The following is a 15279-nucleotide window of genomic DNA, read 5'->3' on the forward strand; positions in this document are numbered from 1 at the left end:
CTAGAAAACTTTTTTTTTTTTAAGTCCATCACCATGTTGAAATTATGTTCCTAATAAAATAGACTATGATTGTTTACGGGAATGTGTTTATATAATATTCTTTCAGAATCTCTGAGATTGAAAAGGGAACTATGATGAGCAGCGCAGGCTAGCCTGGGATCTGGACAGTGATGAGCAGCGCAGGCTAGCCTGGGATCTGGACAGTGATGAGCAGCTCAGGCTAGCCTGGGATCTGATTTTCAGAGCTTGTCTATGAGAAGAGCAGCTTGAGGGCAGAAAACCCGAGTAGCGTGGCGTATACTGCCAGCTTTCCCACTACTTATTCTCTTGCAGGATTTGGGCCTGGAGATGGGCCTTTTACACGAGCTGTCTATGGCCTTCCACTGCAGTCTGACCGGACCATGGTCAGGAGGGGTGGGGGAAACAGGCGTGGCCTTACCAGATGGAATGGGAAGTATCTTCCCTGGAGGGCCTAATTTCAACTGCTAGATTAAGGGCACAGTGCAGGGCGGGGCATTGACCACGCCCCTCACCTGCCTTCAAACACCTGTAAATAAACCATTCTTTTTAAAATTAAATCTGTTTTCAAAAAAACGGTACTTTCTTGTGTGATTTTGGGCTTTTTCCCCTCTTTCTCTCTCTCTCTCTCTCTCTCTCTCTCTCTCTCTCCCTCTCTCTCCTTCCTTCCTTCCTTCCTTCCTTCCTTCCTTCCTTCCTTCCTTCTCTCTTTCTTTCTTTTTCTTTTCTTTTTTTTTTTTTTAGAAAACCAAGATAAATTAATCCCGTCAAATTTTCCCATCAATCCTTGCACTGTCCGCTCAGCATTGCAAGTGTGCAGTTGCAGTAGCATGCACACCTAGTCAGAGAAGGTAGTGTGAATACGATACATTGTAGCAGCAGTCTTGATCTGCTTTTTCTCTGTTTCATTGTGTGTCATACATTTTTCTATGACTTTATGATAAAATTAATCACTGTATGCTCAAAGTGGCTGCCGGTGTTTAATGTTACTATCCTACCAAGGAGATTGCAGCAGTGTATCTTTTAAAGCAAACTGTTTGCTTTTATCTTTTTATCCTAATATAACTTTTCTACCTTTGATACTGTTGTTTTTAAGAGGCAAGCATCTTTGCTAAGTACTTACCAATAGATTTATTGATTTCCAGGTACTGACACCACTCCCTTAGTTATGTGAATTGGTGCTTTTCTGGCTTTGTTTCCTATTAAAGGTGATGCTCTAACAAGGCGTGATGGTGTGTGCTGTAATTTCAGTTGTCTAAGAAGGCAGAAGCAGAACTCTGACTTCGAGGCCAGTCTGTTTTATGTGTATAGGAAGACTCAGTCTCAAAGCATACCAAAGGAGATGGCATTCTAAATTGGCAACTTGTGGCTTAGGAACAGAATACTGAACTTGAACCCTGGCGTCCAGGATTGTCATTGATATGTGGAACACATTTTCTCTCATACTTAAAAATGCTCACCTCTTTTATAATAGCTTTAGAAAAAATGATGCTATGGATATATGTTGGTAATGCTAGAAACCTTATCTCCTTGGGACACTCACACCCTATAGTGTGAGAAGATAGCATAAGGCCTGCAACGTGGCTTAGCAGCCCAGGGTGCCTGCCACCAAGCCTGACTGGCTACCTGCGACCCTCCACCACTGGGCAGAGAGAACTGAGTCCCACCGGCTGCCCTTTGACCTCCCGTATGCACGCCATGGCACATGTGCACCCATAAGCCCCCTCCCACATGGTAAATCTAGAACAGGCCATGAGAATGAAAGCTTGAAGGAGTCTGCTCTCCCCAGACTCCGTGACAGCCATCCCCCCACCCCCACCCCATGGGCTAGCGTGTACTGGGCTAACTACAACAAAGGGACAGGTTACCAGGAAAATGTATCAAACTTGACCTTGAGTGAAGGAGGAGGTCATTTAGTGGCCCTTTCAAACCTAGGCCCTGGGCCAGGTCCCAGAGTTCACCAGCGCTCTTGCGTGTACCCTGATGCCACTTCAGTCATAGCGCATTCACTGCTGTGTCAGATAAGGGGCGACGCGACCTCTGAAGGCCAACTCAGCTCTGACCCATCTGCAGCAACAGAAGATAACCGGGATCCACACTTGAAGGTCCCATCTCCTGTTGGTTCTCCCCGGAGTGCATTGGATAGTACTGTATTTTGTTTTAAAAAAGGTTTATTTTTTTGAAAATTTTATTGAAAATTATAATTTTTTTCAGACAAGATTTTGATCATAGTTTCGGTTTATATAACTTATACTACAAATCACCTTGCCTGTCTCCTTAGTTTAGCCTTCAAATACTTGTCTGATCATTCTGATCATTTTATTCATCAGTGTTCTTAAGCCTCCCAGTCACTACCAAACTAGTACACACACACACACACACACACACACACACACGTTCTCTTGACACTTGACTGTAAACATGGAGACTCATATGACCTGTGTATGTTGGGAGCATGTCTGAACTCAACACATAAGAAGCACCCCCTCATATTTTTAAAACAATCCCCTTTAAATTCTGTCTTATTCTTAGTAGGACATTGGTGATTTATTCCATAAGAACATGTAAACATGTTTGAAATCCACTGGTGAGTGACAGTTGGTCATTCGTTACCTGATGCAGGGCTGCAGGTAGAGTTTCTCTTCCCTTTATCTCCCTGTGGACTTGATTCAGCAAACAGCCTGTGGAAGTATGCTAGGGAGGTCTTTGATTATTACTAACCTGTTTTTACTGTGGCACACTCTTAATGATGACAGTTGGCACAGTCCATATATGATCTACTGGTAGGCAACACAAGTAATCAATCCGCTGCAGGAGAGAAAGTCTCTGTAACTGCACTGTCTCAGAAAAGTAGTAGTGTGAAACCTGTAGAAACCTCAGAAGAATGGATTTTAGAAGTATGGGAAGATAAAAAGATAAGTCCTCCTTGGCCCTCTGCTCCCAAATCCAGTGTCCCACTGTAGCACCCCATGAAGACAACAACATTGTCTATGCCCTCTAAGAGTTTCCTCCATGAATATGCACACACACACACACACACACACAAAACTTGAAATGTCTTAAAAGGAAAACAAAACAGTTGAAAACCATATTTGTAATTTCCTAAATAGGTGTAGCTATCTTGTATTAGTTTTAGTGTTTGAAGTTATGCAATTGTCCCTTGTATGGGTATAGTTAAGTATTAACCTCATGAGTGCTATACAGAGGTACTGTCCAGCTTTTCCTATCTGTAAGTGTTGCTGTTGGGACCATTACTTGGTTTTTGAATTTTAATTTTTTTTTAGCTTTTAATTTTTTAAGTAATAGAGTAGTATGAATGCCAGAATGAATTGTATGTGCATTTTGGATTCTATAATTACTACCAAATCTCCCTCTAACAGTGATATTTTACCCCAACTCTTAACCAAAATTTGATGATTGCAGTATGTATTAAGTGTATCTTTAAACATTTTAGTGGACTCTGTGATCCACAGCTGTCCCTATGCAGATATGGATATCCACAGACCCACATATGCAGGCTATAGGATATCTTTCCTTCACACAGCCTCAGTATTTTACTTTAGCAAAAGAAGTAGTCTTGAAATTGAATGTCTCTTAATGTGGAGGAATTACAAAATCTCTGGCTCACGAGGAATTTTCTCGGGTGTAATGCAGAGATGGGCACTCCACAGCTCAACCCACGCGTCACAGTGCCAGTGATAGCGGCTGAGCACTTGAGTTCAGCAGTCTTCATCACGTGTCCTTTCATCCATGCATGCCTTCTGACACCCTGAGCCACCGCATCTATGGAGAAACCACTAGCCAACCAATCTCTCCCTTTGCTCTTCCTCTATTAGTTGATCTTCAAGTCTCTGTGTGTTAGCTAGGTTAGCTGGTTGTTCTCACCACAGTGGCTCTCTTCAACCGCCCTCTGTAGCCTGTTCAGTATTTAATAAGAGGCAGTCTTTGATGCCTGACTGATGTGAGGATCTAGCTGGCCTCTGGTCCCTGAGCTCTCAAGCCTGGTTACTGGAGGGAGTAATCTCTTTAGGCCTCTGTTTTCTGAGTACCTATTTTCTAAGATGGGGAAAGTTCAAGGGTAAACCACACTAGACCCTGTTATCACTATCGCTGTGTGTGTTACCTGAGATGCATCTATAGGCTGGCTATATAGTTAGTGGTAAAATAAGGAAAACATTGACAGACTTTTTGTTTTATTCTATTATTTTGTTTGTTTGTTGTTTTTGTTTGTTTGGTTGGTTCTTTTGGAAACAGTATCCTGCCTCCTGAGTTGCTTCCTGGGACTGCAGATGTGTGCCACCATACCCAGGTCACAAACCAGTGTTTTTAAGCATCATTTAAAATGAACAGAGCAGACTATTGCTAGAGCTTGCAAGTATGACGTAGCCCCCTCTCTAATAAAGGCTGAGGCTTTGGATTTAAAAAGAAAACCTTCTGAGAACTTGGCATAAATATATTTGTGTACCAAGTAATTGTTAGGACATTTTATCGGAGAAATAATGGACAGCGACTTACCTGTTACTGCGCAGCTTTTTATGCTGTCTGTATGCTGCATTTTTAATGAGTGTTGGAAAACGCACACACTTTATTGCTTTTTACCCATAAAAGATAGATGAATAAACTCCCGAAGACTGAAGTAAATGAAATGATATTAAGAGATGAGGGGTGGTCAGAAGAGAGGGAACTGCTGGAGGAGGGGCTGGAAACTGTCGCTCTGTCTGAGGTGACACACTTCCATTGGCAGATGCCGCTCCTTTACTTTCTTGGCCTCTTGCTAAAGAAAGGTAATTAACTGGTTAGTACATAGGTGGGCACGCCGTCGGGCCTTCCCACTGTCATCGGCCCCACAGCTAAGAAACCAGGCTGTTCTCTCTACAGCTCTGGAGAAGCCGCCACATCCTCTCCCTGTAGTAGACTGCATGCGGTGGCCGTAGAGGAGCTGAGGGAGGGTCTTACCGTTTGAACTACAACAGAATTATAAACTGAAATAAAAGCATTAGGCAAACACCATCTTAAAATGAGAGTTAAGAATGGAATTTAAGTCTTTTGTAAAGAACATCTCTATTCAATACAATCATATTTAAACAGTTTCCTTTCTGCTCTAAAGAAAGACTTTTTTTTGAGTGTTAAAACACTAAAACTTTGCTCTTTTGCCCTTTTCTCCTCAGAGCTAATGGTTAGTGTCATGGTTTTTCCATCAGTTTGTAGGACAGGCCATACCCATTGACTTAATGTTTTTTAGCATGAACAGTAGGCACTAAAACTGTTTGATAGCATTCTTCCATAGATCTCCAAGAGACTAATCACCTCTGCAGTATAAATATCTGCTGCCTGCATTCTGCCCAAATAAAGGAAATTTGATAATTTTGACAAAGAGGAACGTTGCTTCTAAGTATAAATGTCTAAAAGCATTATGGGGGGGGGGGCGCAGTGAGAAGGCTAGGGTTAGGGTTAGGGGTTAGGGTTAGAGGTTAGGCTTAGGGGTTGGGGTTAGAGTTTAGGGTTAGGGTTAGGGGTTAGGGTTAGGGTTGGGGTTAGGCACATGGGTGAGGCACATGCCGCCAAGGCTGATGACCTGAGTTCAGGCCTCAGTGCTCACTGATTTGCGTGAGCATTACACTAAGTAACTGTTGAAAAATGAGCATGGAAAGACAGTCTCCTGGAAGCAGTTGGTCACAGTGGAGGCAGAGAAGGAGTAGAGTTACCTTCTCATCCTGCATTAGAACTCAAAATACACAGATGCCCGCAGCAACTGTGTCTTCGTGACTCAGTTGATAATGCACACGGTGAGTCGGTGCTATCTAATGCCGAGAAGAGACAGCATCTACAGTGTGAGACGGTCGTTCCAAACACACCTTAAAATGTGCTTCCTTCAGGATGGGAGAGGAGTCTGAGCAGTGCCTCAGGATCCTCAGTACTTTCCTGTGTTAGTAAGAGCCACGACATGCCAAGGCACTTAGCATTCTCTCTGACGGCAGAATCCTTGTTCTTTTCTACTTGAAGGAGAAAAATCTGGTTGAGAGGTCTGAAGTGAGGCCAAGGCACCCAGGACACCCTAGGAACGTCCATAGGTTTTAACTGCGAGAACTAGGTAGTAGACTTCAACTAGACAAAGGTCCGTCGTGTCCGTGGATTCTGCCCTGCTGTCAGAGTGCCAAGGTGGAAGGGGAGTCAGACGCACACGTATCTGCCTGGAGACAAGTAACTATTTCACTGCTAACCCTTCACACACACACTCCCACTCTGGATAGTTTTCTTTTCCCCGAATGCTTAAAACTGGAGAATTGAAATTTAGTAATAAAATATCCACAGTGTTTGAGTATCCACTGCAAATATTATAGCGCTTAAGAGTAAGAACAAAAAACACTATAGCTTTTGAAGCATTTAATGTATGGGTGTAGTGATTCTGATTCCTGCCTAATTCAGCATATTTAATAGAAAATATATAAATTAATGAACTATTGGGTTTTTTTGCATTTTTTTTCAAAATTAAATGCTTAGAGGGTTGCTATGGGGAGGATATGCTTTCATTTTATACTCTGATATAAATGACCATTAATAAGTAGAAATAGATTCAGCAGCTCTTACATTTTTATATAATGTCACGTCGAGCTCTCTAAAGTGTATAATCAAGACATATTGGGATTCAAGTAGTTAAACCTCAGATTTAAAATTTATTTTTAAATTTGTTATTGAATAGGCTAGCTAATAAACCGTGCTGAAGATGGAACCCGTGGTCTTACATATGATGGGCAGACAGTTTACCACAGAGTTATATCCCCATTCTAGTATTAAAGCTTAATATATGCATTTACAGGTTGGGGATAAATGTAGTAATTAATAAGATATTTAATCTTTTGGCCTATAATATATATGACACATACCTTTATATGTAAAGTATATCAAAATCTTTTACTGATTAGTTATCTTTGCTTTCATTCTTAAAACTAACCAAATTTTCCTACAGTGTATCAGCAGACATCTAATTTTCATTGCCTAGTTGGTGTTTTACTCTGGTAATGTAGGATATTGCACCACGATGGAAGCCTGAAATGCTTAAGTAATTTGCCAGGGATACGTATTCTTTCTAAACTGTTCCTTGAACTGGGACTCTAATCTGGCTCAGAACCTTCCTTACTATTGAATTCACATCCTCCTCCCCATAGTACTCTTGCAACGTAGGCTAATTCCAGTAGAATGCCAAAACACCCCAGACACCAGAAGGCAAACCAAGTGTAGTTATTTCTCCAATTGGGCAATAACCAGAATCTGTCTGTGAGTCTGTGTCTGATTGGCCCTCTCCCTCTCCCTCTTCCTCTCTCTTCCTCTCCCTTTCCCTCTCCTCTCTATCTCTTTCCTCCCCCTGCCCCCCATGTGTGTATGTATGTGTGTGTGTGTAAATGATTCCTTAAAGTTTTAAAATGTAATGTATTTTAAAGCTATTGCTTTTAAGTGGTGGGAGAAATCATCGATCATTATTTAATTCAAGTCAAGAATAATTCCTGGATTATAATATCATTTGTTATTCTTTGCTTCAGATAATTAAGAATTGCGTATAGTCTGCAATTTTTAGAGGGTCTCTTAATGTAGATCACTTTGCCAGTTCATTCAGGCTTTAGGAAATAACTTTGTTACCTCCAATTCAAGTTCCTACCTCTATTTAAAATACTTGAATTACTGACCCACAAACTGAGATCCCTTACTTGAAACACTGCCTAGCCAGCCTCTTGTCAAGCAGGCCCAGGTGTGAATGAAAACTCTATGTTGAGGCAGGACTTCCAACAGAACACACCCACAAGAAAATACACAAAAGACAGGCAGCCATTCTGAGAGTAGATGGTGGATGTTGGTCCAAATCATCCGAAGGAAGAGTAGAAAGGAAGGGTAAGTAGCTAATGGAGCTGCCCCTGAGATCTCCAGGGCACTTTTCAGGAAGATACTGGAGAGAACTTAGAAGCTGAGACCCTGTAGTTTAGAAGTTTGGAGTGTCTGATACATTTCCGTAAAGAATCTATAGCTGTCTTTCCACAGAGGGTATGTATGAGAAGGTCCCAGTAATCAGAATGGATGGGTGGGCAGGTGGGTGGGTGGATTAGGGACTCGGAATCACGCTGAGATACTCTGATAGCTCAGTTAAGTCTGAGATAATCAGACTGGTTATAGACCTAGTAGTTACAATAGCACTGTGTGTCCTATAAGATGAAATTCATGAGAATCAACATGCCAAGAACAGTTATTATGAAGAAAATAGGAAATCATGTATGGACAGATACTGTACAGTACTTTGGGGTTTTTTGTTTTTGCTTGGTTTTTTTGGGGGGGGGGTTGGGTTTTGTTTGTTTTGCCTTTCAAAAGAGTTTTTAAGGAGAAAAGTTACTGTGGGGCGGGGTTCTTTCTCTTTTTGACACTTTCTTGTAAATGTTTGATTCCCAGATTGTTTACGCAATAAGGGCAGACAAAAATTCTCACACTTACACAGCTGGGCTGTCAGCCTATTGCCTAGACCCTAATTTGAACGTTTTCCTCTTCCTGGGAACGTCTCCTAGTGGGCTTCACTGGGCTCTGTCCAGGCTGCCATTGTAAACCTGAACTGTCTCTCCTAGCAAGCCCTCCTTCCTGATGAATAGCCGCTGCTCTCTTTTTGTCCTGCCTCCAAGGTATCCTGTATTCCAGACGCACTATATTTAAAATTAATCTCCCAAGTCTGAGCATTCTGTCAGTGAATTGTTCTGTATTCTGTATAGTAGTGTAATCTAGAAACCAGTGATCTACACGTGCCACCATCTTACCCTCCCTCACATCTTCACCAAGTCTTCCTGCGTCTGTATTGCCTTTCCCAGACAGCCTGTGTAAGGAGATGATAATACATGATCTTTTAAAAAGCCTCGGTGTCAACATAAACTTAGTGTGCTGATGTCTATCTTTCTTCTCTTGTTATTTTCATTCAACAGTATTTTTAGGTATATCTCCATGGTGGTACATGGAGACTATCCCCACTCATTTTGGTGACTACCTCATTAATATTTCATGATAGAATGTTGTGATTGATGCATATTGGATGAAGAGTATTCCATTCTTCTACTTCGGTAGCACCCTCACGAGTTCCCACTCATCGTCCCTAGGGCAGAGCCCCTGAGCTGCTCAGCTGCCCAGCCCCAGAGTCCGTCTGTCTTCCAGGGTTGTCCTATGCTGCCCCACCCTGGGCCTCTGCTCTCAGGCTGGATGAACTTCTATTCCTCCTGTACACCATGCTTCTCTCTGCCTAAGGCCTCTGCCCAAGTTCTTTTTTAGTCCGTCATGTGACCCACCCCTCTTTTCCCTGCCTATAGACGACTTCTAATTAGCTCCTGATCTTCCTAAGGCGACCTCTTAGCTCCTTGGCATTTCCTAAGGGATTGCATCCTAGCAGTCCACGGCCAACTCCGAGTTCTCGTATGTCTTCTGATCTCACCTTTAAAGAGCTGCTCCCATTCAGACACATATACGTACATTTTTATTTATTATTATTGCACTGATTTTTTTCTCTGACTCAAAACCATGCTTTCCTAATAGTATGTTCAATTCAACTATAGCATAGTATAAAATTAATGCAAAGGATTATAGCATGCCATTTAAAAAAAATAAAAAACAGGCCAGATCAAGTTCCAGGACAGCCAGGACTACACAGAGCAACCATGTCTCATAAAAGCAAAAGAAAACACACACACGAAACAGAATAGCAAATATCACACCATTTCATTTATGCTAAGGGCATTTCTTTCCAGTCAGACTTCTCAGTTTAATCTATACCTGTGATCATTTAAGCACATAAATGCATAACCATAGTATAAATTGTATTTATTATTGTAGGTACAAGTTAAAAAAATAGGCTTTAAATTAGTTAAGAACGGGAATCCTGTGTGTTTAGGAATACCATTACATCTCCATGTCTTGCCAAGAGGCAGATCAACAGAGTTGACAGCTGTAGATACCGAATGACTGAATGAATAAATGTCATTTTTTAGGGTGGTTCTTATCCCACTGTACCCTTCTAGGGTCAAGCAGACCCAGTTCCTAAGGAGAAACAAGTGATTATCTCTTTGGTCAGTTAATTTCATATTCAATCATTAAATTGACAAGTGACATAGAATCCTGTCTACTAATTGTCTAAAGGCTCGTAAAGGACATGAGACATCAGGAGTAAAATGGTCTCGTATTCACAGTCTTATTTCTTATAGATCTTAGACCTTAAAATGCCAATGTTTTATTTTCTTAACAAATAATGAAGCTTACTTTTTCCCCTAAGTATCCAGGTAACTTTTAAATTTCTCTGGTAGCTTTCACTCACTGGGTTTATTACATAGCTGTTACCTTTTGTGTGCACTACTGCAATAAAATATTTATGCAGTTTGGCAAGGTAATACCACAACCTGAGTTAGTACAACAGCTGCACTGCCTGTTCCCAAGTGTCTTGATTTCCCTTTTTAATCTTTGTTTTCTGCAAGGAAAGACTTGCATCAGCGTGTTGTTTCTACAGCAGCAGATAATGGCGAGGCTTCTTGAGTTATCATAGGAAAGGGTGAAGCACTCTGCCCAGGTCATTTGTTCAGTATTTCTGGGTGTCTTTAGAAAATATTTTTCTAGTATGTCCTACATAGATCTTCCTATATATGCATTTGCAATAAGAAATTTTTGTGGCTCTCTAACTCTCTAGAAAGCTTGTAAACTTCTCTTTAAAAACAAAGAGGCTCTGCCCCTACAACATGGAAATACTTCAGTTTGACAGCAATCTGCACTTAACTAAGCATAGAATAAGGAAAGTCTTAGAACTCTGAAGTAATTTGCATTTATTCCAGTCATAAATTGTGTGTATAATTGAAACTAAGATGAACTTTAAAAGTGTCTAGGCAAAAACAGAGTCTGACTTATTTCCAAACCTTTTCTCAAGATCTCTGTGGAAGATCTCAGTCTTAATCCAGTGTGTTCCCTCGCTTTCCAGGTGCTCCTGACCCTACGGCGGGTGCTAGTATTGACGACGAGAACTGCTGGCACTTGGACGAAGAGCAGGTGCAAGAACAGGTTAAACTGTTCCTCTCCCAGGGAGGGTACCATGGATCAGGGAAGCAGCTTAACCTGCTCTTTGCCAAGGTATGGTTGTCACTTTTGAAGGCCTACCCCAAGTATAGGAGCGTACATGGTAACTGTAAGATCCTGTGTGGACTGGGGTGGAGGGGTTAAGTTACCAGTGAGAAACGTGTGTTACCATCCAAGCTTTAACTTGTTGAACTGACTTTAAGCAGCATGGGGGGAGGGGGGGGCATTTTTGTCTCTCTTAGTTACTATAAGGCGGTGCTAATTTGTTACATTTTAAAGAGAAAATTTCTTTCAATATCAAAGACAATGTAAATTGTTTTAATGTTACTTGACATCCTCTCAAGTGTTTTTTTTTCCCCTAGTCAGTTTTCCCACATGGAGCATAATAATAAACATAACACTTCTTCTACACATACAACTTAATAATTTTAGCGATACTTAATGTCAGTTACAATCTGCAAATTAGTTTCAGAACCTTCAGAGTTGTAGTTTCACTAAATGTATAAACTAAAAACTTCAGAAAATTGTCAGTTATAAAGCTTTGAGGTGAAGTCTATAACTGATAAATTTCTCATCTATAAAACTAGCAGTAGCATGTCTCTTTCCATTGTTTTGATGGTAGTGTTAAAGAAGGGTGGTATGTTTATTTCAACTACTAAAAACAAATGGCCGAAGAAATTGCTGGTATCTTTAACACAAGTTCTCATTGCAGAGCATTTGGTACCATAAAATCATTTCTGGATAAAACGCTTTTTAAAAGTAGTATTTGTGCTAGCAAGATGGCTTGGTGAGTTAGGAGCTCCCCGAGTGAGTTAGGAGCTCCCCGAGTGAGCTTGAGAACCCAGAGCCCGCATGAGAGCGGCCTGTGGCGGCACCTTTCGAGCAGCCCAGCCAATGGGGGGTTAGATAGAGACTCCCAGGTTCAGTTACACACTTCACCAAAAAGAAAAGCGAGGTAACGCAATCACAAAAGAATACACATGGAATACAGTCATTGATAAGTGGATATTAATTAGCCCTGAAACTCTGAATACTGAAAATACAATTAGCATATCAAATGATTCCTATGAAGAAGGAAGAAGAGGGCCCTAATCCTGGAAAGGCTTGATCCAGCATTGTAGGGGAGTACCAGGACAGAGAAAAGGGAGGGGGAAAGATAGGAGAATGGATGGAGAGAAGAGGACTTATGGGACATACAGGGATGGGGGAATTAGGAAAGGGAAAAGCTTTTGGAATGTAAACAAAGAATATAGAAAATAAAAATATATTGAAAAAAGAAAAATAGCTTTTTACACACATACACAAACATACACACACACAAAGAATTACTATGTCACTGAGTGGCAATAAACTTAAATCCTCCCAAAAAAAAAAAAAAAAAAAAAAAAAAAAACAGGTGGAAAGTGATAGCCCTATGTCAGCCTCTGACCTCTGACCTCTGACTTCCACTCTGAGCACACATATGCTTGATAACCTACACATGGACACATAAATATGCCCCCCCCCATACCCCCAAACACACACACAAAACCAATGCTAAACCACTATATTTCCCTTGAGGATATAGTCATTGTTGTAGATAATGTACTAAAATTGTTTTTAGGGGAACAGTTAATTTTATTAGTTGAACCTTTTGTTAAACAGCAGCTCTGGTAGTCACAAAAATTGAAAGTTGCGGCTTTAAGTTTTGTGTTCATTCATTTTTAATTCAGAAAGATTAGCATAAATTCTGTAGTTCAATATGGCCAGAGACTAGTGTATTCTATTAACAAGATTTATCTTACAGGCTATATGTAGATTGTCAGGTTTACAAAAGTTTGTCTATACTATAATGCATTTAAATGTACAGAGACTTCACACATAATTTAATTATTTCTTGGTACACAGGTACTTCAAATTGATTATTCTTTAGAATTAATATTTTGAAAATATTTTAGCTGTAAACATTAGATGTATGTGAGTGGATTGCTGTACAGTTTGGGTTTATATGCATTTATGTCATTACTGTTCCTGAGTACTAGCTTAGAAATGTGTCAGTATAAGAAATAAATTAAACCCAATAGGTTTGCAGACGGAAGAAGCACTTCATGTGTGTTCATGTCTACAAAGCACCTTGTGGCCAGGTGAAAATAATGTAAAATAATGTATTTTAAGCCAGTCTGCAGTTACCACTTTTGTCTTATGTGTTATATATGTATTTCATATACATGGAAAGTAATAGAAGCAGCTAATTTTTAACCTTGAGGCAAAAGTGGACTCTGATTTCAGCTGTTATTTTTTTGTCATTGGGAAGTTGCTTAGTTTCTCTAGGGCTTGGTTTTAGAATTCATGATCTGTTCTAGTCTACACGTTGTTTGGAAATCCGGTGGTAAGTCAGACTCTTAAGTGCAGCCAGGAAATGACAACCCCCTTCCCTCCAAGACTTCACCCACCTGTGATTGTCTACTCCTTCTATACTGGGAATAAACTTTTAGGATAGCCTTTGGGTTCAGGGAAGCAGTGCTTATAGGTGCTTTACAAGACTCAGATGCCCAAGGAGCTATGGAAGTTCAGTACTTATACTGGCCCAAGCCTGAGGTAGTGGACCTGTGGTTTGTGTGGGCTGCTGTATTGCAGATGAGTCAATTTTTTTTCTTTCCTTGCCTTTCATGTCAAATCCTGAACAAAGAATCCCCCTCCCCACCTATAGGACCCTATTCCAGTAATTTACCACAGGGACAGCTAGTGTTGCTAGGGTTCTCACTTGAGAAGTACAAACTGAGTCATATACTTCCAGGTTGCGTGTGTTAATTTACGGTTTCTTCTAGAGAAACTAATTTTGGTGGGTTTTTTTTTTCTTTTATTTGGGAAATTTAGCACAGAGAAATGGACAGTTTACAGCTTTAGCTTTGACAGTCCAGCTTCAGTTAAGTCAGGGACTGTTTTTGTTGGTTGGAGCATTTACAGAGCACGAACATTCTTAAACCCCCAGCTCTGTCCAGTTCCTCTTCTCCTTGCAAACCCCTCAGGCGAGTGAGTGTCCACAGCCCTCTGTCTACAGGTTCTGTACTGACAGGTCACACCATCCATAGGCTGACATAAGGACCATTCCCATTAAACATGTTCAGAGTGTTCCTCCTTGTCACCCTTGGATACTCTGAGTATTCACAAAGCATCTCATGTATTGGCAACATAGTATAGTGTTATATTGTATCATAAGTTAATGTAGATATGATTTAAAGTGTTCATGTAGAAATATTAGAAATTGGGCAACTGCGGGTTTTAGTGTTTCCGTGAGGTTCTGGAACCCGCAGACACTTGGGGATGACTGAGTGCCATTACTCTCATATGGAATAATTCAGCAAGAAGGAAAATGCCCACATTATTAATATAGCTGAAAAAGTAAACTTTTAGCACAATTCTGTGAATGTAATAAGAAACCTCAGGTTCCAGGGTAAAATCGATGAATTGTGTGATATGTGAATTATGTCTCAAGGAAACTATTACACTATCAGATCAATTTACAGAAGTCCCAAACCACAGTGGAGTGCCTTGCGTTCTGCTACCCTGGTGGTAAGCATAGTCAATAGGAGAGTCAGAAGCATGTGAAACTCTTTGTAATTTTGCGTGTGCGTGTGTGCGTGCATGTGCGTGTGTGCGTGTGTGTGTATGTGTGCGCATGCATGTGCGTGTGTGTGTGTGTGTGTGTTTATGGTGTGTGCCTTATGCTGTTTCTGTGGCCCAGCAGAGTGTGCCATCACACCCCTATGAATCACCGACACCTTGCTCAAGCCACTTTTCATGGATTTGTCAGGTGCAGATAGCTTTTTCTGTGTACTTCTATCCTCTGTTGGAGCCTGACTTAGCTAGTCATCTATTTTGTTAGGTATAGTCTGACCACAGGCTAGGTTTGGTTTAAATAAAAGTCACTTCGGAGGGAAACCTTAAAAACTGAAGGCAGAAGCTGGGTGCTATGGTACATGCCTGTAATCGCAGCAGTCACGAGGTTGACGCAAGAAGATCATGAGTTAGAGGTCAGATTGAACTGTATAGAAAGACTCTATCATGAGACTATATGTATGCACATGCGTGCACACACACATACAAACATACACACTTACTGTGTGCTTTTACCATACATGTGAAACATGGCATAATTGTTAAAGCATTTGAAATTGAAAAGTTGAGGAAATGTCATTCTTGTGTATG

At 40.8% G+C, this 15279-nt stretch overlaps 1 protein-coding gene across 1 annotated transcript in view; it reads left to right on the top strand.

Moving 5' to 3' along the window:
• Window positions 1-15279, top strand: part of Zswim6 (zinc finger SWIM-type containing 6) — a 160199-nt gene that overhangs the window by 101785 nt on the left and 43135 nt on the right. The window contains exon 3 of the mRNA XM_052159520.1: window positions 10997-11145. Coding sequence (XP_052015480.1) covers window positions 10997-11145 — 149 coding nt within the window. The remainder of the gene's footprint in view (window positions 1-10996; window positions 11146-15279) is intronic.

Source organism: Apodemus sylvaticus, chromosome 16 (assembly GCF_947179515.1).
Source record: "Apodemus sylvaticus chromosome 16, mApoSyl1.1, whole genome shotgun sequence".
Classification (NCBI taxonomy): domain Eukaryota; kingdom Metazoa; phylum Chordata; class Mammalia; order Rodentia; family Muridae; genus Apodemus; species Apodemus sylvaticus.